Here is a 26,576-nt window from a genome sequence, read left to right as displayed (position 1 = left end):
TAGGGAAACAACTTTTTGTGGTTAGAGTTTGTTCTGGCTAGATGGCTACATGTAGTTGGAACAGGTGGCTTATGTTTTGGCTGAAATTCAGAAAACTCTGAAAGTCAAGTTAAATTATACTTTAAAATTCAATGTAGTTTATAGTCTTTTGTTGAAAGCTCTAGTGTGGTGATAGGCTTGTATGCAAAATCAGGTGTCACCTGTAGCTTTTATTACTAATTCGAAAGGTTATTTCTCTAGGATTAACTTTATCCTGTGTGGTGGGTTGACCTTGGCTGGGTGCCAGACACCCACCCAGCTGCTCTTTCACCCTCCTTCCTCAACAGGACAGGTGGAGAAAATAAGATGAAAAAGCTTGTGCGTTGAGATAAAGACAGGGAGATCACTTACCATTACCTTCATGCACAAAACAGACTCGGGCAAAATTAATTTAATTTATTGCCAAATAAAAATAGAGTTAGATGATGAGAAACAAAGACGAAAACTAAAACCACCTTTCCCCTCCACTCCTCCTTCCCCACCCTTTTTCCCAGGCCCCAATTGTTGTCTGCAGTCTTATTCCTCAAACTGATGTTTCAGCATTCTCTGTTATGATTTGAGATCCTTAATGTTCTGTTCTTCTTTTTCTCTATCTGTAGGCCCAGGCAGCCCTAAAGAGTTGCGGTGAGAGCAATTTCAATGGTTCTCTTAACCTTCATTCCAATGGAAGGGACATGCTGATGCTGGAGGTTCATATGAACAATGAAAACAGGAGGAATGCCAGAGTTGTCGAATTGAGGGCTTTCCTCCATCAGACAATCCTGACACGCCCAGAATCAATACAATTTCAGCTCATGGGCAAAATATCTCCATCAAGGTAGAGAAATCAGAATCTTGCTTAATAGAGGAGCTGAAGAGCGTTCTGTGATACGTATTTAAATGTAACTACTTTCATACAGCTGCAGCAGAAGCCACTGAGAAAATGCCATTTCATGCGTTATCCCTGTTATTGAAATACTTTTGCTCTTTGTGTTTCATAATTTGGTATAGTAAGTTATGTTAATGTGTTCTAGGACTTTGTTCAGAGGTAACTTGAATGAATGGGTGGTACTGTTGTATTGGTTTTAGATCAGCAGTTGTTCTTTTCCCCCCATTGTTTGTCCTCTCAGAAATAAGTGACTAATATTTACAAGCTATGCCAGTGGAAGAGGGCACGTCCCAGTGTTTATGAAGTTTTATTAAGTATTGTGGAAAGCTCTGAGGTGGAAGGGGTGGGAAATAGAAACTTGGCGCTCTCAAGTTCAGCTGTCTTCCAGCTGATTTTTCAAGTTTCACAAATACAGAAGTGTGCAGTGAAGGAGTTGATGTTTTTGTAGAGGTCCCAGTGTTTAGCAGTTTAGGGGTTGGGTGGGATAAGGAGAATGAGGAGACAGAGTTAAAGAAATCAGAAGTTACTACAATTTAGTTGAAGCTCATTAGATTTACTAGTAAAAGAAAAAATAAGATAAAAGATTCAAGAAAGACATTTCATGTTTTTCTGCAGCTTATTTGCAGTTGTGGGCTTCCAATAGTACATTCATTTGTTTAAATACCAGGGTAGCAATTTATTGCAGCTCACTTCACAGGAAGTAAAACAGAATACTTAAAATTTCTGGAATGACAATTTATTTGGGATTTATTTTATAGGGAGAAAAGAGAGAAAATCAAAAGATTGAAGATTTCTGGGGAATTGATAAAATGATGCAGCCTGTACAGACTTCAGTCACTGACTGATGAAATTAATCCAACTTCCCTGAATTATGTAGTTCAGTTCTTCCCATCAAGTGGATTTTCACTGAGGTTTTACTCGTCATCAGTCTTTCAAGAGGATTCCAATTTCTAGGAGGGCTGTCTAACAATATGAAAATACAATTGCCTCACTTTTATGTAGTATATTTGAGTCTAGAAAGTCAGACATTTCAACAGACTGTTTGTTGAAGGCAATGTGAAAATTGTGTGTCTTAGTCTTACACCTGAAACACTGAAAATTAAGTTTCTTGTTGCTCCAGCAGATTTCCCTAAAAAGCTGTCCTGTGTTTATCCAACACTGTTCAACTTGGGGCTAAGATACAAAGAAATAATTGTTGGTTCATTTACCAAACTCAAATGATGGTGGCATTTAAGATTATTGTTTAAGCTGAATTCTCAATGCTGCTTTTAAATCAGCACTGAAGAGAGATTTCATACTGTGACAGAGGGGAGTTCATTTCCAACTCTATCTAACTCTGTCCAACTCTATCTTTTTGTTTTATTAGGGATTGTAACAAAAGCATCCAAGAAATTTGAAGAAAAATCAGTCTGCCAATCTGTGAGGCTTTACTGAGTAGTTTTACTGAGTGGTTTTATAAACATCTGGTGAATAGCATGCAAGGCACCTGATTCACTGATTCGCAACACTGGAACAAGTGCCCGGAAAGTCTCTGGAGTCTCCATACTTGGAGATACTCAAAACCTGACTACATGCAGTCCTGAGCACCCTGCTCTCATTGATCCTGCTTTGAGTGAGAGGGAGGCTGTCTTGACAATCATGAGTTAAACATAATAATATCTTACTGGCAATTTTTATCTCTGTCTTTTTAGACTTTTGATATCTTCTGAAATGAAGCTTAATGAAAATAAGCTTCACATGGATTTCATGGGAGCCAGGGACCAGAGAGTTGGTTTTGTTTTGTCCCTAAATGGAAGAGTCCAACACACATTTCCTGGATTAAAGGCCATACCTCATCTTCTTTCTCTGAATGGATTACTGAAGTGCAAAACCAACATTCATGATGGTACTTTTTTGCTTTGTGTTTTGCTGCTAAGTCTGCAGCTATCCAAGGAAACTTCTTAATTTTAATGTGTTCCTTACTGAACTGCATATAATACAGAAGAGAGTATTTAGAATGCAAAATGAACCATTGGTCATTGGGTTGAAACTACTTTTTAGTGAACTAACATAGTTGGAAAATTTTCATATTTTCATTGATTGAAGGAAATAGTGGGTGGCATCTTTCCTATGCAGGTCTTCTGAAATGGGAGGGGGGCCCTGACTGGAGGCCCTTACTCTTCTGAATGGCTCCATGGGTGGAGCTCTGCAGAGCTTCAGAGGGATTGTTTAGCCTCGAGTTACACAAGTAGCTTTTGTGATAGGTCATAGTCCCTCTGTAAATTTTCCTTCAGAAGGCAGTGCAGTGTAGTCCATGGCCTAAAGGCACGAGCAGCTTGCTGAGTAAAAAGAAACAGCTGCCAGAAATACTATTATGTAATTTGTTTTAAACAGATGCTTCTACTAGTAGAGAAGCTCTCTCTCTACAATAAACTGATTCACACTCTGGATTAGGCTAAAGTATCTATTACAATAAAGGGAAATTCTTTTACTTCCTCCTGGTATTATATTAATGGTTAATTTATATGTTGCTTATCAAATCCTGGTTATTTCTGTCCCAAAGGACTCTCTCCACAGTAATCATTTCTGCCTGTTACAGGTAACATCAATGTGATGATCAACAAAACACTGTATGGACTCCATCTCAGGAACAGAAATGTGTTTGGGAATACCAGTGTACACAATATCACTTTTGCTATGTTTCAGAATGGCAGTCAGGCAATCCCAATGGAGGCAAAACTGAAAGGACACCTGGAGCTGAATAAAGAGATGAAAAGGGGGCTGGCTAGCTTCCAGGTGGATGAGAAAGCCCTTTCTGTAGATTTTTCCAATGTCATGAGTCGTGGGCACAGCAGAGTCAGTGGCACTTTCACACATAATATCAGCTTTTTAAAAAATGCAGGTATGAAGAAAACTGTGACTTGATGGTGTGGTGTAACAAGGTGTCAAGGTAAAATTATCTGAATAAGTGCAGACCAGTGGAAATAGATGAGTTGCATTTGCTCACACCAGAACAAAATGTGATCCAGTCTTAGCAACATTCTTTTTAATATTGTTGAGAAGATACAATAAAATGGATACAAAACTGTTTAAAAATTCTTTGAACTACTTCAAAGTAAATTATTTCTCTCTTGTACATCTGTACTCCTGCATGCTGATCAGTTCCTCTAAGCATATTTTTATGCCTGTTTCGATTTGGGCCAGAATTGAAACATTGAAAGTCATTGAAAATATCACACTGAAGACTAAAACAAGCCAAGTGTTTTTTCCTAAGCAAACCCAAGGATTTTCATGAACTGAAGTTATAATAATTTTGAGTGGGTAAATTGCCTTTGTCCCTTTGGACTGAAAAAATCCGTTTTGAAACTTTCTAACAGCTGACTACTGGAGTTGGACATAATACCCATTGATAGATATCCTTTATTAAGAAAAGAAAAATCCTTGACTTCCAAAGTGCATGCCATATTTTAATTTAACAATCCTTTTTTAATACGATTTTCGTATGGTAGGTAATGTCTTTTCTTATTATAAATATCAGTAAGTGCAGCTAACTGAATGATCACACTTTAAAAAAAGGTCTGTCTTTTCTTATGAAAAACTATAGAAGGCTTCTCTTAATCTGTAATACATCTTTTCTGTATTTTACAATGACACCCAGAAGTATTGTGTTGATTTTGCTTCCTTCCCTGTCAGTAGGATTGCCCTTGGATGGCGTTCTTACTGCCACGTGTGACCATGGCACTAGAAATCACACCATCACTATAACCCTGCAGAGTGGCGGTGAAAGGATTACCGCTGTGTTTGGAGGTCAAAGACTGTCCACAGAGCCTTCTAAATCCCAGCTATCTGTGAGTTTAAAGCACAACGTTTCAAAGATAAAGAAACACGGGATCCCTTTTGTTGTGGAAGCTGCTGGCTATTATGAGGTAAGAAGAGTTCTGCCTGTGATTATTTAGTTTCTGGCAGAACCATTTCTAATAACTGTAGGTTATTCCTGTGCACTTTATTGCAAAAGCATCTGCATTTTTGAGATGTACTAAATTACTATGTGAAAGAAAGATGTTTTCTGGCTTCTTGTCATACTGCGTACCTGTCATCTGACATCTTGGAGCTGAATCTAGACTAAATGAGATGCTACATTCAGTTCTCATTTAAGTGAAGTGCTTTGCTGCATAGGAACAGGAGTCTTGTCCAATTTTATTTTTCCCCTATAAATGGGAAGTGGACAGGCAGGCCTAATGTGTGTAGCCATCAGGTAAGTGTCAGTGAGCCTAGGTACTGCATTGCATCTGGTACTAAATTTAACTAGTTCGGATGTCATCCTTTGGATGTCTGCTGAAGAGCGGAACAGTGTTTAGCATGGCTTTCCATTTGAAAATCTCTACCCACAGAAGCATCACAGATCATGTTTCCTGGTACAGTGTTGCTTGGCCAGTCTTCTGTCTATCTGCATTTCCGCTATAGATCTGCAAACAACGTATAGCTCTTTTGCATCTCAAATTATCCTTCCATAAAAGAAGGGTTCAAATATTTTGCTTGTTCTAACATATGCTGGAAGGCTCAAGTCACTAACATAGTAACATTTGTGGTGGGTTCAGCCACTGTGGTACAGTGAGACACAGAGGTGTGCGGAGGAACAACTCTATACAGTTCCCCTTGCCCTGCTTACTAGTAGTTTCACTGCTTTAATCGTGTATGCCTTAGGACTCAAATCCTCCAGGGTACTGAACGCTCCTAACGTGTTTTGGAGCCAGAAGGAATTATTGGTACACAGCATTCAGAAGGTCTAGCATAACAGGAAAATCTCTGTTTGAAATGAAGCCACTTTGATGAATTTGCACTTTTATTTTACCAGTCCTGCTGCCCTGACACAGGCTGTGATGTTTAAGCATGGTGAAACAGACTCTGCCTTTGCCAGTTGTTGCTGGGATGATGTTGTTTGTTTCTTTTCATGATTTGGGTTCTTCTGTGTATAGCATTTCACCAAAAAGATTGCTGCAGGGATAACAACCACAGTGGAGATGGAAAAGCTCAAAATTGAAATAGAGAAGAAAACCACTGGCAGGGCTGTGGAAATTTCTCTTTCACTTCACCATGATGTGGGAGGACTGATTGACATTGTTCCACGTGTGCTAGAGGTTAGCAGAAATCCTTCTGTGTAGTGTATTTGATGTAGCTTTCTGCTGTGCATTCTCAACTGTTCAAATTTACCACTTAAGAGCAAGCTAGCAGGTCAGAAAGGGAGAGAGATTTTTGTCAAACAAGGCCAGTACAGAAAGCCTAAAAATTGTTTGCTTAGCCATAAAGAGCAGGTTTTCAAGATGTGGTGGGTAACAAAACATTTATGTTATGAAACTGGAGTAGGTGCTTGCCCAGGCACAATAACATGCAGTCCCAGCTTTTCCATTTTGCTAAAGCAGGGTTTGCAGGTGGATCACATGGCTTGTTTGTGGGTGCAGTGATATTGACAGCAGAGTGAATAATAACAGCAGTAGTTTTCATACAGCCAACAGCACTCCCCAAGGACTTCACTTTCTGCAACAGGGGACACAGCTGATGGCATCTGAAACACTGAATGTCTGCTTGTGGCAGTGGTATTTTCTATGCCAAACATAAGAAATACCACTATCTCCTGTCAAAATCAAAAGCCAGAGTATCAAAAATAGTTCTGTCTAGTGGGTAATGGTTTCCTACTGTTTGAAGATATTCTTCTGTCTTTATCTATGCTGATAATATTTTGGCATGGTAATGCGAGATTAGAGACATGATTTAGCCTCAGATAGACTAAACTGTTTATCTTTTTGAAACTGATCTCTAACCTTTAATCTTAAAGCTATGTTTCACTATCTTCATGCTTTTTATCCTGAAAGTAGCCTTTTAGCTCGCTCCTTTGTATTTTAGTCCTCTCTGCTTTTCTTCATGCTCTGAATGTGCTTTGTTGATAATGCCAACAGGTTGCTTGCAGTGGAGAATCTGCTAACAAACAACTTTCTGGCCTTTGCAGTGGAGCAATTACATTTAATCATTTTGAGGTACTGGCTTCATTTATAAACTTTGCTGTCAACAACATACTGTCTTAACTACCACTGAGGGAATCTAAGCACTGGAAGGTGTCAGAGATGTAGAAATGGATTTGAGTTAGCTGGAAGTTTTGTACACACTTTCAGATATTTTCACTCCCGTAATATTCACAGATTCAAACAGGTCAGATTACTTCTCCATCAAAAACTGTACAAGTCCGAGGGGAAGGTTGCTCTCAATTTCGCCATCATGCAGTGGATTGTTTATTCTGAATCAGAATTGTCAACAAACTTGCATTCAAGTGATACAGATTTACATCTTTAGTGCACAGCTGTGCACCAAGTGCAGAGTACAAAGTAGAGGTAAGGGATGTTTATGGGCCCAACAGGTGCAATTTTAAAGGCGATATTCCTTTGGCCGACAGCAAACAATCAAGTTGTGCTGCTTCAAAGCTGAATGCAAGAGCTTGCACCTAGCAGAAGAACTAATATCATGAGATAAGAGGTGTGTGCCAGGCGAAAGGCAAGAGTCACATTCATGTTTCTAGCTGAAGTCTCCAAACTGTATCTTCTGTCAGTTAGAACTGAACTCAATATAAATGGTATTGTTCTGTTATTGAGCAGCCAACTTGATATGAACTGGACAAGGGAGCATAGGAGGCACAAGCTGAGAATTTCACATTCTGTGAAATAGAGTACTTCTTACTCTATTTTCTGCTCTTTCTAGCTAACCATTTGTTTGTGAAAATCCCTGTGGCTCTTGAGCTGTTTGAGAAAAATACACCTTATAATCTGACGTATTCTTAAGGACGTGTTAAAAACGTCTCCTGTGAGTGACATTACAGAAGATTACGTTTGTCTCTAGAAAGACAGTAATCACAGTGACTCTGATTCCCGTGTATGTTCTAATGTCAAAAAAGACAAATGCATTTCAGTTCCTCCCTCGTTTAACATGGGTACAATCTGCATAACACTGGTCACTCCTGCTGAGGTCTGAGGGGAATTGAACACATTCTCACATTGCAAGAGCTCTATTTACTTATAGTAAAAACAGAAGTGATGATAGTAAAAGCAATAGCAGTTGATTTTTCTGGTGTTAGTAATTGTTTTAAAGGAGTTGTGGAGTTGGTTGGCTTTTTGTTATTTTTATTATGGAACTCTAAAGATTTTAGGCCATCTCTCCATCTGTTTAGGCATTTATAAATATGTAGGACGAATACAAAATGGTGTCAGGTTAGTAGGGAAATAGCTCTCTTTTAGGTAACATGAGCATTTAAAAACAGTATATGGCCTGACAGGAAAACAAACTTGATAACAGTTTTTCCTGTAATTTTTCAGACTCCAGCAAGAGTTTCACTGAATGGGTCAATGTTTACCAGCAACTTTACTGTCATCTTCTTTGGACATGTTTCTTTTCATGACATGTTTGCCTGCCTGCAACTCCATGCCACCACTAACATCCAGCCTCATTTGGAAATTGACTTCCAGCATTCTTTGCCTTCGCTTCAGTCTCTGGGAATTGCCAGAGAGAACCAAGTGAAGGTGTCAGCCATGAGAAGTGACAAGTATAACGGCATGCTTGGTATTGTCCTTGGGCCTTGTAGTTTAAAAGCTGATGGAGAAGTGAGCCTGGCAAACAATGAAACAGATACAGAATGGGTACTTACTTTTAGAAACAAGTGCGTCAGTCTAGAGGTAAGCCTAGATTGTTTTCTGTATGGCGTTACAGTCTGTGTGTTTCAGATCATTATGAGTCACAGAGAACTATCTCCTGACACTATTACGTATGGAAAGGACACTTTTGATCATTAAAGTTGTTCTGGCAGAGCAGTGAGTCAGAGCACTTGCAGAGGGAGTGTATTGGAAGATGAGAATTTGGAGTAATACAATGGCAGATGTTACTGTTGCCATAAAATAGTTGCTTAATAATAGCTTTTTAATTAAAATAAACTTTTGTCCTAGAATCTAATGAAAAGCATGTCCTTTCTGTTTGAAATTTTGGAGGTTTTCTTTGGGGTTATGAAAAGATTGTTGTAGGATTTTTTCCCATACCATTTTTGGTTTCTTTTTCTCTTGTTTCACAGAGAAGTTTCTGATTTCTCTGCGAAACGAACTGTCTTGCATGGTCCTTTCCAAAAGCATATTGCTTCAGAAAGAAGAAATGTTTTCTCATTAATTAAAAACAAATTAGGAGGACAATTGCTTTACCTTGTGTGCTTTAAATAGTATAATCTTTTCTGTTGCAGAGGATGGGATTGCCTCGTGCTGTAGCCTTTGGGGGCTCATTTCAACAGAACACCTGCAATGTTGGCTTGTTCATGAACCTCCAGTGTGATGGCAGAACAGTTGATGTGCAGATAGACACTTCCTGTGAACACAAATATACACTCCAAGCGATGCTCAGGCATTCAGTTCACTGGCTGAGTCAGCTTGGGCTGCCTTTTGAAAACTCTGTCCTGTTATCTGCAGCCACAGACTCCACCACTGATGGCATTTTGTTGCTGCAGGCTGGCAAATGCAAACTTAAGGCTAGAGGAGATCTCTGTATTCAAAATAAAGCTGAATGGACACTGGAAACAGAAACAGAATGTCAGCTTCTGCAGGTAGCTCTTGGGGGCTTTTAAAGAGAGATTTGGGATCAAATGCTCGGCCATATAGGGGTTTAGCTAAAATAACAATGTTTGAGTGTTAGAAAGCCACTCTAAAGACACACCTATCTTACAGCATTAGGCAAAGAAAGTCTGTAATGTATCCTGTTCATAGGCGTTCTCTGTAGACTGAGGTTAGTTCAGTCTTTGCTGGTTGTTGCCTTTGCAGACCGAGACTGCCCTCTAAGGCTGAACAGCAGTTTTAGGTTGAACTATTTGTCAAAAAATACGTTCTCTGGGCTGTCTTTTTTATCAAAGTAGAAGTTGTGGAATTTCCTTGGTTTTCCATCTAGCCTCATGGACTACATTAGAAAGAATGACTATTGCAAATTTAGGGGTTATTTCCAGGTGTTCATTGGCATTTATGTTTTGCTTTTAACTCCTCAGTTTTAACTTCTTCAGCTACAAAGTAGCAAAGTGACCAAAATAACCAAAAATGACAGGAAAGTGTACATCATCCATAGTGAAAAGGGAATGAAAACCACTTAAAATGTTAAAATAGTGGAATTTTCAGTGTTTTTACAAATACTTTGAAAGAATGAGAGGAAACATTTCATTTGGGATGTTGCACAAGGCAAGCTTGAAGTTTTAGTATTAAAAAAAAAAAAATCCTTAAAACACCAGATGCAAGAATGTCTGTTAGGCCTATTATTTTTTGTGGGTTAGTTTGTTTGACAATTGAGATTGGTCTGGTCTGAATGAAGCAGAGGATGTTCAGTAAACTTCGCCACTCTGAAGAAACAGACTTTTGTATTTTTGTAAATGTAAAACTTCATATAGATACAGAAGTTGAAAATTCTGCAGGGCAGTCCTAAAATCTTCTGTCAGACCTTATTCAGGCAAAATTGCCATCTTACTGTTGGAAGGGAGAAAAATGGCAGATTGTAGTTTTTGTGTCTGATATTGAAGCATAAAATCTCCTTTCTCGTATGCTAAAGGGAGAAGAAAAAAGACTCAATACTGACTTGTCTTCAAGTGTATGTATAATCCAAAGGATTTTTTTTTCTTTGTATCTTGATAGAATCTCAGTATTCCAACTCAGTCACGGCTCATAGGATCTATTCAGAAAGACAAGTGCCAAGCAGAACTTCTCTGTGTCCTTGAAACAGAAGGCAAGACTGCTCGTCTTGAAGTGAGAGCAGAGTACAAGCCAAAGATTACACTGGAAATTCAGTTCATGCATGACCTCCCTCAACTGAAGGAAATCCCAAGGGAAAATAAGTTGTCCATCACTGCACAAAACCAGTTAAAATATCATATCGGAATAGGAATGAAATTGGGTGCTTGTGAGTTTCAAATGAACGGGGACTTCGACCCTGAAAAGAAGCTTCAGTGGAAAATGTTTATAGAAAACAAATGCCAAAAAATTCAGGTATTGAAAGGAATTTTTTTGCCTTACTCTTGAATTTATACATCTAAACGAGGATCTTTGCACCTACTAAAGTCAAAAGAAAATAGGCTAGTGATTTCAATGGTAGCAGAGAAACAAGAAAAACATTCTCTTCTTTTAACGTTACATCTTACTTTTGTAGGCCGTCATTCAATGTATTTTTATATGGTATAAGCCAAATTTTCTATGAATCAGTACCTACAGTTAATGGGCTTGCTTGTACTAACTCTGATGTATTTTTTTAAAAGCATGGTTGAGAAATCTGCAGAGTTTTAATCTTCAGAAATAATGAGTATTCAAAGTTGTCTTTGGCTTTATCAGCAATTATAGTTTCTCAGCAGTTTGACAACCAAACTCTGAAATAGTTTAAAAATATATAAAGTAAATAGATAACCTTCAGGTCAGAAGATTTTCACTCAGCTTTACAGAAAATTGAAATTGCTAACAAACTGATATGTAATGTATGAAAACCATTGCGGGGAACACACAGAGTGAAAAAGCCAGCATTAAGCAGCAGTTACGATTTCCTGTAAGACCTCAATTGAGAAATATTTCGGGGAATTTAGTTGAAAAACAAACAGTGACATTGTGAACAAGCTGGTTTGGACTGCCCTGGTGAGCCACTTCTCTGTGGTAATTTTTGCAAATGCTGGCTATATGATTGTCCCTGAGCTGAACCTTACCATTTACAGTGCCTGACGGAGCACCACCAAATCACCTCCTGTTTCGTTAATGAGATTGAACTTCTGGGTTTGGTGGGAATCTCTCTATAGACTCTGAGTCTGAGCAGCAACTAGTAGGATAAGAAAAAAAGTAGTTTCTTTTTTGAAAAGATTTAGCCAGTAGAAAAATACAGTGAAAACTGGAGTTCTGTGGAAGATCATCACTCCGTATCACACGAATGTGCCATTATTTGCAGTATGGTCTCATTTCTATACAAAGCAAAGGAAGTGAAGCCCTGTCTCTGGGACAGTCGACCTGGTTGGCATCAGACGTCCTGGGAGTCCCCATCTCTGAAGGAGTCCACAGTGTTGTTGCTTGGCAGGAGCTGTGTGAGCTGGGGAGCAAGGAGGCTTTCAGAGCTTCCCAAGTAAAGAAAGGCAGTGTGCCATGACCTCTCTCAGCTAGTTAGCATGACACGCTGAGCTCCTTTTGCCTTTTGATGGAGGACTGAAAAACGGCACTTTTTCCTCTCAATTCTTGCCCAGTAATTTGTTTTCCTAGATCAAACTGTTGTAGGTAGGTAGAGGGGGAGAAATTCTGCAGCAGGATTTCCTGAAATAGCAGTTCTAAATTTAGCTGGGTTGCACACTGACTTTTCTTACTGAAAATTTGCATTGCTATTGGAAATCCTGGTATCACGGCGCTTGGCCTCTCACAGATCCCACCAGTCAGTGCTATACAGGCAGGAATGGAAAGGACAGGAGAAGTGTACGGAAAGTTAGAGAGAGATGTTATCAAAGAATGATCTGTGGATTCAATATGCAAGTCAGGGTAAATCTGAATATACAAAGACAAGATTCACTTGCCCTCTTCCAAAAACAGAGCTGCCATAATAAACCTATGTATACTGTCTGGTTTCACTAGATTTATGGATGCTTTGGGCCACTGGAGCAATGCCAAGCTCCAGAAAATTAATTGACTTAGGCAGGAAGAGCTGCTACATTGTCCTGTGTTCTATTTATGCTGGCTCACTTATCAAAAATATGTCAGACATCTTCAAAATACAAAAGACAAAATGTATAAAGTGTAATAAAAAGCTGACAAGATTTCTGAAACATCCTATGGGTATGCTGCCTGATATACTAGATTTACAGCTAGGTGCTATTAGAGCTACTTATTAGGAATAAAAAGTTTCAGGTGTATAGTGTATCTGTGGGTAAGTGTGAAAGTGGTGATTTTTTAAATTTTTTTTTTTTTTTTCCCCTGTACAGGATCTTGGAGCACCAGTAAAAATTGACAGTTCAGGCTATGTTTTGATGGATAAAATGAACCTAGATTCACAGACGTTGATCACTGTTGATGAAAGTAAATTACAAGGACTCCTTATACTAAAAGTCACTGATGTAAGTGTCCTGCAGACTGTTAGACTGCATGTACAAAGTATTGAGTGACATGCTCTAAACTATTTTATTGGGAACAAATAGTCAAGCTTTAGTAATAAATGCCAGAATAAAAATAGTGTCTTTAAAAATCTGGCACCCATAACGTGCAGTAAAACACATGTATAGGATAATAGGATGCAGGCTGTAGCACTTCCTGAACCATTTCCTTGTTACACTCTTTGGGTGTATATTTTTTTTTTTATATTGTACTATTTGATGTTCCTTACATTATGTGGCAAATACGGTAAGACATGCAAGCCCACAAATGCTGATGCTGATCTTAGTCCAGATATACAACAGGTACTCCAATATAACACTCTTCATTCATCATGAAAGTATACAGCAATGCACAAGATGATTGCGATTTATAGAGAGGTGACTGTGATTTACATTGCAGAATAATACAATCATAGAATCATAGAATCATTAAGGTTGGAAAAGACCTCTACGATCGTCGAGTCCAACCGTCAACCTAACACCACCATACCCACTACACCATGTCCCTAAGCGCCACATCTACACGTCTTTTAAATACTTCCAGTGGTGACTCCACCACTTCCCTGGGCAGCCTGTTCCAAGGCCTGACCACTCTTTCAGTAAAGAAATTTTTCCTAATGTCCAATCTAAACCTCCCTTGGCGCAACTTGAGGCCATTTCCTCTCGTCCTGTCGCTTCTTAGTTGGGAGAAGAGACCAACACCCACCTCGCTACAACCTCCTTTCAGGTAGTTGTAGAGCACGATGAGGTCTCCCCTCAGCCTCCTCTTCTCCAGGAGGCAGCGATTAATTGAGACACTGCTGTTTGTTTCTTCAGTAGGACAACACCACGAGAAAGGCTATGAATCTCTTGCTTTCCCATTGACAATTACAAGTCTGGCTTCTCTTGTCATCAGTGCAGGAGAGTAGAGTACACACAGAGAAAAGTATCTTCTTCCTTTTGATCATTCACTTTCCTGCCATAACTGGCAATTTCTGAGTATTTCTGTGCTGTAGAGAAACAGATAGCTAGTGGGAGTTCTTTGCCACAAGAGAGAAGCATTTACACCTTTTTCCCTCTTAGCTGAAATATATATTTTTTTATACTACCTGTTAGGGTTGATTTTTTTTCTCTTTTTCCCAGTGTAACTTCCCTAAGTTCAGTGCAATTGGTTTTAATTAGTATTAAATGTAGGACAGACAGATTTGCTAAATTTCTGTTTTGAGCTGTGTATTGCGACAAGCTTTGGGTTCTACACATGCTTTGCTATATATGCACATATAGCTATATGTGAAATATTAACAGGAAAGACAAGAGTTGGACATGGTGCTAACCCATAACATTCAGGGAGCTGCTGACGTTGGCATTCCTATGAGGATGTTAGTTGATGTGATATCAGAAAAAAACAGCGACTTCTATAAAGGACTTATTCACTTCTGTGTGAACAGCAAGCAAGTAAGTGTCTCCTCCGTATTAGTAAGATGTGAAATAGAGGTTAAAGTGAGGTAATTGATTTGGTAAATATTGTTTTTCCATTTGAAATAGCTGTGCATGAGGCCCTTATAGGAATACTCTGGTATTCCTATAAGAGACTAGTTTGGTTTTAAAGGCCTTAATTAAATGAAGGCAGTATCTTTCAGCCACTCCTGTGCAATCCCTTCTAGCAACAAAGTTGACATCAGCAATGGTCCATGGCTCCCATTTGCAAACTGTATCAAACCTTTCTTATCTTCACTTGGTGCAGCATATTCCCTATTACAGTACGAAGTTGGGACTTATAAAAAAATTAGATAATTCTTCACCATAAATTTTTCATAGTTTTCATAATTAAATGTGTAATTAATACAATAATTACAATTCATCAGAACAGTCTCAATATGAGATGTGCCACAGTTAACTTTTGTCATATTTTATTTGGACTGAGCAGATCACAGAAGAACTGAGCTTTGTCCAGAGTTTGGATGTTGTGTCTCTTAACTACAAACTTACTCATAACATAGAGGCACTGAAGGCTTTGCAAATAGAAGACAGGATTGAGTTGCAGGTAAGTTACCAGGCAATGACAGGGGAGACATGAATCCAGCCTGGAATCATGCCATGATGGAAGCAGTAGCTGTAGAAGTCAGGTGGCAAAGAACAGAGGGTGTAGATATGACTTTGTGTGTTTGCTATTTAGGTGAAATTTTTGTCTCTCTGTCAAGAAGGGTAGATTTTTACTCATTCAGTTGTTAACTTTGGCATCTTTATCATCTTTTCTATTCTGTTATGCCATCTTGCGTAAGATCATAGCACAGATTTCAAAATTGCTTCATAATACTGCTTCACTTAAAAATCAAGATTTATACAGGAGAAAAAGGTTGTTGCTCCAAAATATAGCCCAAGTGGAGCAAACCACAACCATAAAGAATCTACCTAATGTCGCAGGTACAAGTGAGAAAGATTGTTCTCAACATTTTAAAATACAATCTAACCTTCAGTAAAGTATTCTTCTGAATTAAGGTGTCCGTGTTGTCACACCACCTCAGCTTTCATTCTCATTTATAATTTTTTCTAGACCCAGTGCTTTCTTTACCTATACTCTACTTAAGTTGGGCCTTCCTTATCTTTAATTCAGTTGCCAGAGAGAGTAGCAGTGTCTTCTGTCCTTCAATGTGTAATTTGAAGTATGGTGGAGTATTTGTCATGAAAGTGCATTGCAGGATGTGCGAACTGTAATTTTTTGTGCAAAACGAATGGTCTGGGACATTTGAAGTCTGTACCTGTGCATACAAGGACTATCTTGAAAAGAGCTGGGATAAGATGAGGCAGAGAAGTGTGGTGGTGGTAAAATGAAATGTCACTCTGTAATGGACAGGTAACAAATCAGTCACTTTCTTGCCATGCAGATTGTAGTCCTGAGTTCTGTAACCCATCAGAAGCGAAAGGAAGTTGGGGAAGGTGCTGTCTGTCTCGGTGGGGCATGGAGATGGAAAAGCACGTTGTTCCTTATGCTCCTGATGGAATATGATTTTTCTGAATTTGGCTATTGTCCCAATATACATGGGTCATACTGCCTGCTTCTGTTTTAAAGACATTTATATTTTCTTTTTCTGCCTCCTCCCTCTCCTTCCTGCTCTCTTTCTCATGTTTTTTTTTTCCCCCCTAAAGTTCAGGGTGGAGGGGAGTCCAGATGCTCACTTTGTTCTTGAGGGAAGTCCAGCAGCTCAGTTTGCTCTCAAGGGGTTGGGAGAATAGCTTGCTGGACTAGAACTTTTCATAGGAATAAGAGGTTGGAGGTTGGCTCCCAGTGTGTGAACAGCCCAAGCCACAGCTGAGCTTGCAGCATGCACTGCATGAGGAGGGCAGTGCATTTTAGCGCATACGCCTAGTCTGTCTGATAGATCTGCAGTGTACCTTGTATAGACTAGACAGAGGTGAGTACTGATATGATTTCATGGTTTATCTTCCAAATGGTATTTTCCTCCCAGACTGATTTCCTGGCATATTTTTTTATCTGAGATACACAAGTGTACGGCGCAACACTTACTCTTTATTAATCGTGTAACTGCTTGAATAGGGTTAAGGCATGGCCATACTGGAGAATACGTGTTAAAATGTTGAATTTAAAAATAAAAGGGACATCTGTAACTATGTTGTGTTATAAAATTATACAAGATTAATTTTTTTGACACATCTTTGAGATGATACTGCCTGAACCGAAGAAAGAACCCTGACTAACAGGAGCTTTACCTTTTACAAAGCTGCCTTTTCACAATTTACCTTTGTTGCACACAGGCTATCTTGAACCTGAAAGCGATCAAGAGCTTTAGTATGAAAGCGCATTATGGTGCTCACTTAACAGTTCTTGAAGGACAAATCCAGGAGTTTGAAACAACTACCAACATAACTGGGAATTTCCATCATACTTGGCCATGGCTGCTACAAGCCAGAGTCCCATCATCTTTACAGGTAGTTTCTTCCCCTCTCCGCTCCCCTCCCTCTCCCCTCCCCCCCCCCCCCCCCCCCCCCCCCCGTTAAAATTACCGTTCTTTATTATAATGTAATAGCCCATGGCTTGAATGAAAACTACCATTTTGTAAGGTACAGGATGGAAACTGAGATTTTCCGATATTTAAAAACCATGGATGGCTAAAAATCTGAACTACTGAAATAGAAAATTTCTTTTTGACTGCTTTCTGGACCAGATTATTCCATTCTGATCAGTGTTAGTACAATGTATATTGTTGATATTGTAACTCTACAGGAGAATAGTTTCAGCATGTTGTATCAGGAATTGGAATATTGCTCCTATGTTCTTTAATGGGAATTTTATACTTAATGAAGTACTAATTTAAGTGCTATTTTCAGGGAAGTATTGGAGTGCTTACTGTCTGGTAAATATTGGCAGTATGGATGGATCAAGGATCCTTTATATAATGGGAGTCATGTTTTTGTGGGATAAAAGAGTCACCATCCCTGGAAGTATTCAAAAGACGTGTAGATGAGGTGCTTAGGGACATGGTGTAGTGGGTATGGTGGTGTTGGGTTGATGGTTGGACTCGATGATCTTAGAGGTCTTTTTCAACCTTAATAATTCTATGATTCTATGATTCTAATAAGAATTTGACATAAATCAATGAGGCTGGTGTGGTTTGAAATTCATTCATTTGAATGGACTTCATACTGGAAAGTCATAGATGATTAATGAAAGGCTAAGATTTTTTTATTAATGGATAGATTTTTGACATAAGTATAGACAAGAGAGAACTTTCTTTCACTTCCATTTGTCTTCTATTTTAAAATTAAATAGTATTTAAGTGTTGTTTCAAGAACTTATATCTACATGTCATTTTTTAGATAGATGTGGTTTTTCAAGGGAGAAACACTACTCAAGAAAGATACATGCACATTGCAGCTGGAGAAACGTCAGTCACATACATAATAAACTCCTATTATGTTGGTCACCAAGTGGATATCTTTTGCCAAAGTGTACATAGTAGCGAGGCACTGCAGGCATCTGGCTACCCTAAGGCAATCAACTTGATTCTCAGTTTACAGAAATCAGGTGGGTACCTGTCATTCCTTGCAACTTTCTTGTATATAATAGCTCTTTGAGGATGTTTCAACTATTCCTTCAACAGCTACAAACTGACTAAGATTTGCTGGTAGTACCTAAAAAGGGGCTTTTTCTTGTATGTAAGTAAAATTGTCATTCTTAAACTGCATCTGTTACTAGCTACATTACATCTGTGTTTTTAATTCTGGGAAAGATCTCATATGGTGCAACACCTGGTAAAACCGGTGATCTCCAAGATATAAAATAGGAAACTGTCTTTTCCAGTGTCACACAAAGAGCCTTGTTACAGAGCACAAAAAACGTGAATTCCAGTGTAGTTTAAAATGGGTTTTGAAAATAATTATGAATGGCTTTTGTTGTTTGATGTGCGGAGGGGAGACAGACCCATCCTGAATAAGCCAGTCTATCCTTAAAACTTGCCCTGACGTAAATCCTACGTGCCTATCCCTCAACTGCCAATTTACATTGTGGTCACGTACCTTCAATGCCCACATGGGAGTATATTCGTGCTGAAAAAAAACCCAACAACTGTGAGACCACCAAAGAGTAGGAATTATTGAGGTTAGCAGGCACTGAATCAATACTAATGTTAGTGGCACCATCTCCTTTCACCCATTCTGAAAAAAGTAACAGGACAACAGGTGGCTTTCAGGACAGCTGCCAGAGTGGTCACTGTATGATTGCATACATGTCTGTGATTTTGTCTCCTCCGTAAAGAGTTTTGGGGTTTCACATCTCTCATCTAATTTTTATCTCTTAGCAGTGTGTATTTTCTTTTTCAAATATGAAAAGCTGGTAGGAAAGTGGGGGAAAGGTCTTGAAGTCGTGTTGTTTGAGCAGGATTGGTCTACTGTAGCTGGAACTGAGGGAGTCACTAGAGGTCGAAACAGCTCAGAGCTCTTCTCTGGAAGAAGTGGCTACTACCTGCCAAGTGCTACAGTTGGCTGTATAAGCTAGTCAGCTCTAGCTGCAAAAACACATTACTGTTGGGAACTGACTTGTCACGTAACACTTGTACGTGGGTACGCAAGCTCTGTTAACTCAAGACTTTTTATGTTCAAGGACATCCAAAAAACTCTGCGCTGCTCCAACCACAGGCTGAAACTCTTGTCATCCTGAATGGAGATTTTGTCATGATAGATGTCTTAACCCAAAAGCTGGCTGGACTGATTTTATGCAGGCAGTACTGAAATTCCTTGAAAATGAGCCCCTCAAAATGGCACTATTTTGTTCTTGCTATTTAGAAAACAAAGCCAAGATTATCTGTGAAATCCAATATGATGACAAAGATATTACTGTGACTATGGATGTTGACACAGACTTTCAACTCTATGGTATATTTGAATTCACGGCAGAGGTAAAGCATTCAATATCACTTCTCCATCATCTGGGACTTCCCTTCTTTCTTAAGGTAATAAACCATAGATCTTTTGTGGTGCTTTGATTAGAGCTGTCATCTGAGTTACACTAGCATGAATCCAGAGCAGTTCCAGTGGCCTCAGTGAAATTACTCCGGGTTTATACAAGTGCAGATGAGAGGTGACTTGGCCCAGTTTATCTGAATCCTTGTTTAACTTAAGTACACAGCTAATGGTCTGTTTCCAAGGAAACTCAGCAGGTATCTGAAATCCCCGATTTCAGGAAAGTTAGGAATTAGTAATTTTCTAGATTAGTAAATTAGTGAATTTCTGAATTAGTAAATTCCTAAATTAGAAATTTAGGAATAAGTGAATTCAGGAATTTACCTGAAATCCCCAATGAATCATTTCAGGAAGACACTCATTTACTGTCACTTCCTAGCTGATACGGCTTACTAAAGTGGAAAGGACTTTTGGTAGAAAACAGCTGTCCTTCATACCTAGAGAATTCCTTGGCTTGGTTAAACCATTTGTAGCATAGATACCTAAAATGTTTCAGTGTTGAATAAATGGAAATAGATTTGTATTCCAAACTACCTGATAGGATGAACAAAGGCTGTACTTGTTCATCCCTTGGGAGAAAGAAGTATTAGTCGAAATGTCTCCTTCCCTTTTGGAGGGTAGTACACAGAACACCACATCCAAGTCATCCATCACCTTCTCTTCAAATAAGTGGATATGTAGATAGGATACAAGATTAAAGGTAGACTTTTCTGAAAATAAACGTTAGATCAATATTAAACCTGCATATTGTCAGTGTTTCAAGTGAATATTTAATGCTAACATTTTATTAAAAGGTATTAGATATATCCCCTGTTTCTTCCCCCTTAATCTTTAGTGAAATGTCTTTTATCCTCTAAATGTTTGAGTGAAAAAAAAGAAAAACAGACGCTAATTCTTCAGGTGCCTTATTCATATATAAGGTATGAGTGTAATCATGGGACTTCAGAAATTACTGTTCCCACAGACTTTGGCAAACACAATATGTGTTGATACTTAAGTGTGGGAGACAGTGCTCATCTTCCCCAGAGGGATTCTTTAGCAGTTTCAGGATAACGCTGTAGAGGAGCCAGCAGCTGTGGGAGGAAGAAAATACCCTGGAGATTTGTGGAGCTCCATCTGTTTCATCAAAAAAAGAAGGAAAGGCAGTTTCTTTACAGTATATGAAAAAGAAGAGTGGAGGAGACATAAACAAGAACCAGTGGCTCTAGGCTTAAACCGGATAAGGGTACATTGAAAGTAAGGCTAATATTTGTCAATAATGCAAATGAGTAGCTATGGAAACATACTTACAGAAAAAAAGGAAGACATCTCTTGATGCTTTTGATTTAGGTCTAGAAAGCATCTAGAAGGCCTGTCTGGAAGATAAACTTCAGTCAAGATGGTGGTTTTTAGTCAGTCAAGAGATTGTGCTCAGTTTAGGTGAAATGCTGGGTAGAAGCTATGGCGTGTGATTTGTTTATTTTTTTCTCCCCATAGATGACAATTCAAGAAGTCCTAACTGAAAATGAAATTGAAGGAGCTCTGAGGCTGACCTATGAACAAAACACAAACTTCTCCTTTACCATCAGGAGGAAAAAAGACCAGCAAGGGTAAAAGGGTTGTTCTGAGCACTGTAAAAATGTCATTAGGCCACTGCGATGCCATGGGAAAAGTTACTGTTTTAGTCACCAAAGCACTGGTGAAATGGATAACAATCTTTGATAAAGCGCATAGTCACACCAAACAGTCTGTATACCTCAGGAGTTTTATGAAGGGCTGCAGAGAGATTCACCTCCTCACAGTTTGGGGCATGCTTGTCTTTTTGTCTGCTCCCACAGCATCGAAGTAGCAGATAGCGAAATAATCCAGAAAACTCTAGGTCTGAGCCAGACAAATACATAAAAATACACCTTATCTTGACATAACTTTAAATCTTATTAAATCATTTTGACACAGTTGAACCTTGTAAAATTATGGAGACTCAGTTTTCTAAGTTGGTATCAGTATGGGTGTATCTGCTGTGCTAATTTCTCTATTTTTTTTTCTGTCTTCTAAAATTTTCAAAGTTATTCAAAGAAATGAAGAATGAATAGAATAGTTCTTTGCTTCAAAAGTGTCTGATAATCAGTGTCTAAACAGAAATATTTGGTATAGCATATAAACAAAACTGTAGGCTTTTGAGGGTGTTTAAGAGGGATAATATTTTCAGCCTTGGGGAATTTCAGATACTTCTTAACTTTCTAGCAAAAGACCTTTGCACTGCAAAGTATTGTAAGTTCTGTTAAACTCTCTAATAATTGTAAATTCTAAGTCTGGAAATCATGACAACGCTTGCAAATTCAGATTCCAAAATATCTATCTCATTTATAAAAAGCTGATGCATTTACTATGGCTAGTAAATTACTAGCCAAAGTAATTTCTGATCCAGTGGGCCACATTCTGTCCCTGGGATGCATACGCAAATTTTTCATTGAGGTCAGAGGTGGCACTACTGTTTGGTCTCCTTTACCTTTGTATGAATGCATCAAAAAATGTATGCTGGGTAAGCATTCAGTGGACTGCAATTTGTAACTCTAAAAGCTGTGGCGGGGTCAGATATTACTCAGATGAACTTGTGTTGTCAGTGAGAGTGGGCTTTCTGAAATATTGTTGAACAAAAGTGCGTTTCTTCCCTTTAGTGAAGAGTTGAATATAAAAGCACTCCAGACTCATCCCTTCTTTCTACAGTACTTCCCCAGTGCAGCAGAACTGTCTTCTAAGGTAATATCCGCAAGCTATCTGTCACATACATCACTACAAATTGGACTTGTCTAATATTTTAGGAGTCAAGCTGCATTATTTCTAGTACTAGTATCTCTGACCTTTTTGTTGTTGTTGAGGATGTTCATGTTTTCAAGGATGCGAAGAATCCCAACCTCCTGGAAAGGATTTATTCCATTTGACTCTGCTTTCGTGCAACTGCATTAATTATGACTTCTGGTAGACTCCTCTCAAGAACCTTTTTAATTATTCTGGCTACTAAGAAAAGACAGACTGGGCAGAAAGTAGTTCTGGATGTTGGCTGTTTGCAATGCAGAAATACACAACAGCAAGGATAGGCAAGGAAGATGAATGGGGTTATTTGTCAGTCAAATGCAGCACAGTTACTCCTGCTCACATAAAAACTAGTTTCTTACGTGTGTTACTCAGTTTACGCTGTTTTGTAGCTGTGCCTTCTATAATCTGAACATAAGAGAAAATGACAAATCAGATCTCTCTTAGGTCCTGAGGACCATAACATAACATACTGTGCAAAGATTGCGAGCACAATATTTAAGTTTATTTTCTCTTTCTCTCTCTCTCTTTTTCTTTCTTTCTTTCTTTTTTTTTTTTAATTTAATGGGAACTTGAAAAGGTAAATTATGACATGAGTGAAGCAAAAGGCAAACTCTACCTCAGGATGGAAAAAAGGGATTTCAATGTTACAGCTAAGCTAACTTTCACTGGAACCAGCTACACTAATGTCATTGAAGTAATACAGACGATATCCCAGGTTGGTATCAACTCAGATGGCAAAAGGCAAGCTGTGACTGGCCCTGTTTATACAGTATGGCATTCAGGATGCTGGCTGCCAAACAGTGAAGGTCAAATGCAGCTCCAGCCGCTATGAGGTGTTTTGCCCTTGATTTCTCCGGTAGCATGAGCAAACATTCAACTGTAGATTAATTAGGTGTCCAAAGATATAAACTGTTGTTTGGTTTTATATCTGTTGGCTCCTATAGATGGAGCACATATATAGGATATATAGGAAATAAGAAAAAGAATATATTACAAACTGGCCAATTGCCAATTTTTATTATGCAGGTACCACACATATTTCTTTTTCTAAATCAGGAAGAAAATAGCACAAATAATAATATCTATTTGTGACATATCTGCTGGATTTATTCTGTAATAGGGGTGCTCTTGATGTTCTAAGAATTACTTGGTGAGATAAAAAAGAGATAGAAAATCAAAATACATAATAAGCAAAGATTATTGTAAAGGGAATACTCAGTTGTTTATGTATGTTCCATTATGTGGGAAGATGACTTACTGTAGAAATGAAGTCAAGTAGAAATGAATAGCTGCTTATACAAAAGCAGTGGGCATTAGGGTATCATTGTACTAGACCTTTTATAAACACATTTCTAAAGCTAGATTCCATAGGACTTTACAGTATCAAAATTACACGCTTAAGTTTTTCACTTTTCGGAGAACTTGGGATTTCATATGTTTCCCCTCTTTTATTTTTAGTTAAAGATTCTTCCAAGGCAGCTTGTGTTTCTGATGGTTTACCAAAAAGGCAACAGAACACGTATGCTGAGGCACATTGCTGTGTGGGATGGCAAGGAGATAAAGGTAACGGGCACTTACACTGGACTCTTCCCAAAGTTGCCTGGAGGTCATGACATTCAGGGTAGGTTTCTCAAGTCTTTTGCCAGTGTTGATAGCAGACTTAAAATAAACTAAATCACATAAATCTGATTTCAAAATGCATACTCAAATGGTTTCAATCCAGGCCTTCTAAGATCTTACTTGCTTTAAGTTCATGATGTCTGGCTGTTAGAAACGTCCACTTCAGAACACTATTTCTGCTTTGTGGATGTGGAATGTAAAGCTTAAATAAACTTTAGTAGTGCCAGGAAAAAGTTTGGCTGGAGTAAAAAGTCATCAACAAATGAAAATGTCTATTGTTATTTTACAACAAATTTCAGAAGTGCTCTGGATTAAATGAAACATTTGGTTTTATTTTTATATTTGCTTTTGACTATTTTAAATATTTAATGAAGAGCAAAGAAAACCTAGGAACTTGTTTTGGACTAGATACCATTTGTAAACAGAGAAGAGAGTTAAAGTATTGCAGCTACTTTCATTCTAGCCAAGGTGCTAGGATACTTAGCTGGGAGGTGGAAGTATATGTCCTATGCCTTTTTCTTTATCAGAAAATGAACAGTCATGATTTGTGATGGGGAAAAACTTACTTGCTTTTTTTCCTTGTAGTGGAACTTTTCCATCCTCTCTCCATCCCTTTCCCACGGCATGCCAGGGTCAACTTATATGTGAAGCATTCGGCACACAGTCACCGGGATGATCTTACTGTCATTTGGAATGAGAAGGACCAGGTACAGCAGCCCAGAGCAAGTAAATGTCAGGAGAATTACAAGAATATCAAATGGTTCTTCTTTTGTTTGTTTGTTTAAAAAAAAAAAGGCATTAAGCAAGCCAGGGAATGCAAGTAGGAGGCAAACTGTCCTCCTTCTTGGATGTATAAAAGGCTATGACTGTGAAAGATGAGCAGCTTGTTGGAAGCATTTTCAGGCAATAATGTTTTTTTTGTTTGCAGTAACCCCACAGCTTGCTGCATAACTTAAAGCAATGAAATGCATATGGTCCAAAGCACTGGATAAAGCCATTCCCAACACTGTCAAAGGCTCTAGGACATCTTTTGAGAGTAGGTGGAAAGAATAGCACAAACGTCATGTTTAAAGCAGCTTAGTGGGAAAGAAATAAAATCTAAGACAAACAAGTAAGTGTGAGCATTAGCGTGAGGTTGGAAAGGATGAAGAACCTACCTGTTGCTATGTTTACCCACGTAGAAGTGTGACACATATCTGTGCTTAGCGTTTTCAGCATTACTGATTCAGTTGAAGCTCTTTTGTATTTCATTCTTTCATTCTCCTCTTTATTAGTGAGAATGACAACTTTGGCACAGTTTAAACCAGTTTTTATTTTCTTAAAGTAAGTCAGCATTATTTTTTAAAAATATAAACAGTAAAAAAGACAGACCTAGGAGAATTTTGGTTAAGTTGATTTGCAAATGTGGTTCAGTGGGGAAGCTTACTGACTTGCAACTAACTATGCCATCATTATATGTGTGTCTGAAATACTTTGGCTGAGTATTACATTATTTTCTGAATAAAGGAAAGATAAAAGACAATGTGTAAAATATGTTACCATACCGAAACATAAATGTGCCTGCAAAAAGAATTAGAATTTCTCAATTTCTTTAAAAAGTGCTAAAATTCCAAAATTTACTTTAGAAGTTGTATAGAATGTATTTTTGTACTACTGCTTAAATTACCACAACTATTTGAATGCCGCCACTATTTAAATTGGCACAAAAATATTTTGCTCCCGGCAACATTCTTGCGCTTCAACTTTGCAAGCTGCATCTGAGCACTCTTGCAGCAGTGGAGCCTTCAGTGCCTAAAGATGACACCAAACTTAAGCCTTATAAAACTTAAGCATGGTTCATGATTTTAGTAAAATACAGAGAATAGTTTTGCTTTCAGCTGTGCCACGTAGGAAATTCAAGTAGCAAGAATGTCCTCGTTTGAACATTAATTTGCCTCACTACTTTAAAAACGACTTACGCACGTAATTCATTTGAGGAAAAGGCACAGGGAAGTCTTACTAGGTGTATGTTTGAGGTCAGTATGTGAGAGGTGTTTTATTTCACAAGTTCCTTTTACATCTGTTGCTATGGATCAGGTATCAGTGTCATCTTCTCTGAAGTTTGGAAGAGACCATACGAACTACAGAGCCACTATTGCTCACCCATTTAATTACACTCTGAAGCAACTGGAGGTCCATTCCCTGTCAGAAAGAAGAGGCAGAAAGTACAACCAGCAGGTGAGATCATGAGAAAGGGCTGTAAAATACAAAGCTGTAATACTATATTTACTGTTAGTGTACTTTTCATCTCAAAGAATGGCAGAACCAGATATCATCCTGAAAAATGTAAAGAGCACTGAGTGCTGTTATCTCCTTGTGTCCAAACCACCAGCATTGTTTCGTTTTCTAAGCATAACTGTTGTCTGCTGACAGTATCTGCCTTGCAGTTTTAGCATTGTCCCATTTTGGATGGTAAGAAGCCAGGAGTGCCCAGGAGCCAGCCTAGCAATGAAAATGAGGCAAATTTTGTCCACAGAGTAATGAACAAACTCCTATTCCACAAAAAAAAAGCAAGCCAGTAACCCTTTGATACCCATGTAGAGCAAACCTAAATTTTTTGTCTGTATAGGAAATTGCAACACGAGTGTGAAAATGCACGAGACTAGAAAGACTTTAAAA

At 38.4% G+C, this 26,576-nt stretch overlaps 2 protein-coding genes and 1 long non-coding RNA gene across 3 annotated transcripts in view; all 3 read left to right on the top strand.

Moving 5' to 3' along the window:
• Positions 1 to 26,576, top strand: part of LOC142089451 (uncharacterized) — a 103,518-nt gene that overhangs the window by 60,439 nt on the left and 16,503 nt on the right. The window contains exons 35-47 of the mRNA XM_075166040.1: positions 639 to 856; positions 2,599 to 2,792; positions 3,486 to 3,788; positions 4,583 to 4,812; positions 5,863 to 6,024; positions 14,331 to 14,480; positions 14,953 to 15,069; positions 16,800 to 16,973; positions 17,862 to 18,069; positions 22,859 to 23,013; positions 23,757 to 23,919; positions 24,504 to 24,625; positions 25,995 to 26,135. Coding sequence (XP_075022141.1) covers positions 639 to 856; positions 2,599 to 2,792; positions 3,486 to 3,788; positions 4,583 to 4,812; positions 5,863 to 6,024; positions 14,331 to 14,480; positions 14,953 to 15,069; positions 16,800 to 16,973; positions 17,862 to 18,069; positions 22,859 to 23,013; positions 23,757 to 23,919; positions 24,504 to 24,625; positions 25,995 to 26,135 — 2,337 coding nt within the window. The remainder of the gene's footprint in view (positions 1 to 638; positions 857 to 2,598; positions 2,793 to 3,485; positions 3,789 to 4,582; positions 4,813 to 5,862; positions 6,025 to 14,330; positions 14,481 to 14,952; positions 15,070 to 16,799; positions 16,974 to 17,861; positions 18,070 to 22,858; positions 23,014 to 23,756; positions 23,920 to 24,503; positions 24,626 to 25,994; positions 26,136 to 26,576) is intronic.
• On the top strand, positions 8,283 to 13,159 carry LOC142089051 (uncharacterized). The gene is made up of 4 exons (XM_075164981.1): positions 8,283 to 8,601; positions 9,153 to 9,509; positions 10,576 to 10,926; positions 12,879 to 13,159. The coding sequence occupies exons 1-4, from the start codon at positions 8,329 to 8,331 to the stop codon at positions 13,056 to 13,058; spliced, it is 1,161 nt and encodes a 386-aa protein (XP_075021082.1). The 5' UTR covers positions 8,283 to 8,328; the 3' UTR covers positions 13,059 to 13,159.
• Positions 19,342 to 22,274, top strand: LOC142089055 (uncharacterized). The gene is made up of 3 exons (XR_012676086.1): positions 19,342 to 19,492; positions 20,979 to 21,091; positions 22,160 to 22,274. It is a non-coding gene; the product is annotated as an uncharacterized LOC142089055 (long non-coding RNA).

Source organism: Calonectris borealis, chromosome 16 (assembly GCF_964195595.1).
Source record: "Calonectris borealis chromosome 16, bCalBor7.hap1.2, whole genome shotgun sequence".
In the NCBI taxonomy this organism is placed as follows: domain Eukaryota; kingdom Metazoa; phylum Chordata; class Aves; order Procellariiformes; family Procellariidae; genus Calonectris; species Calonectris borealis.
This window is presented reverse-complemented; position numbering and strand designations above follow the sequence as displayed.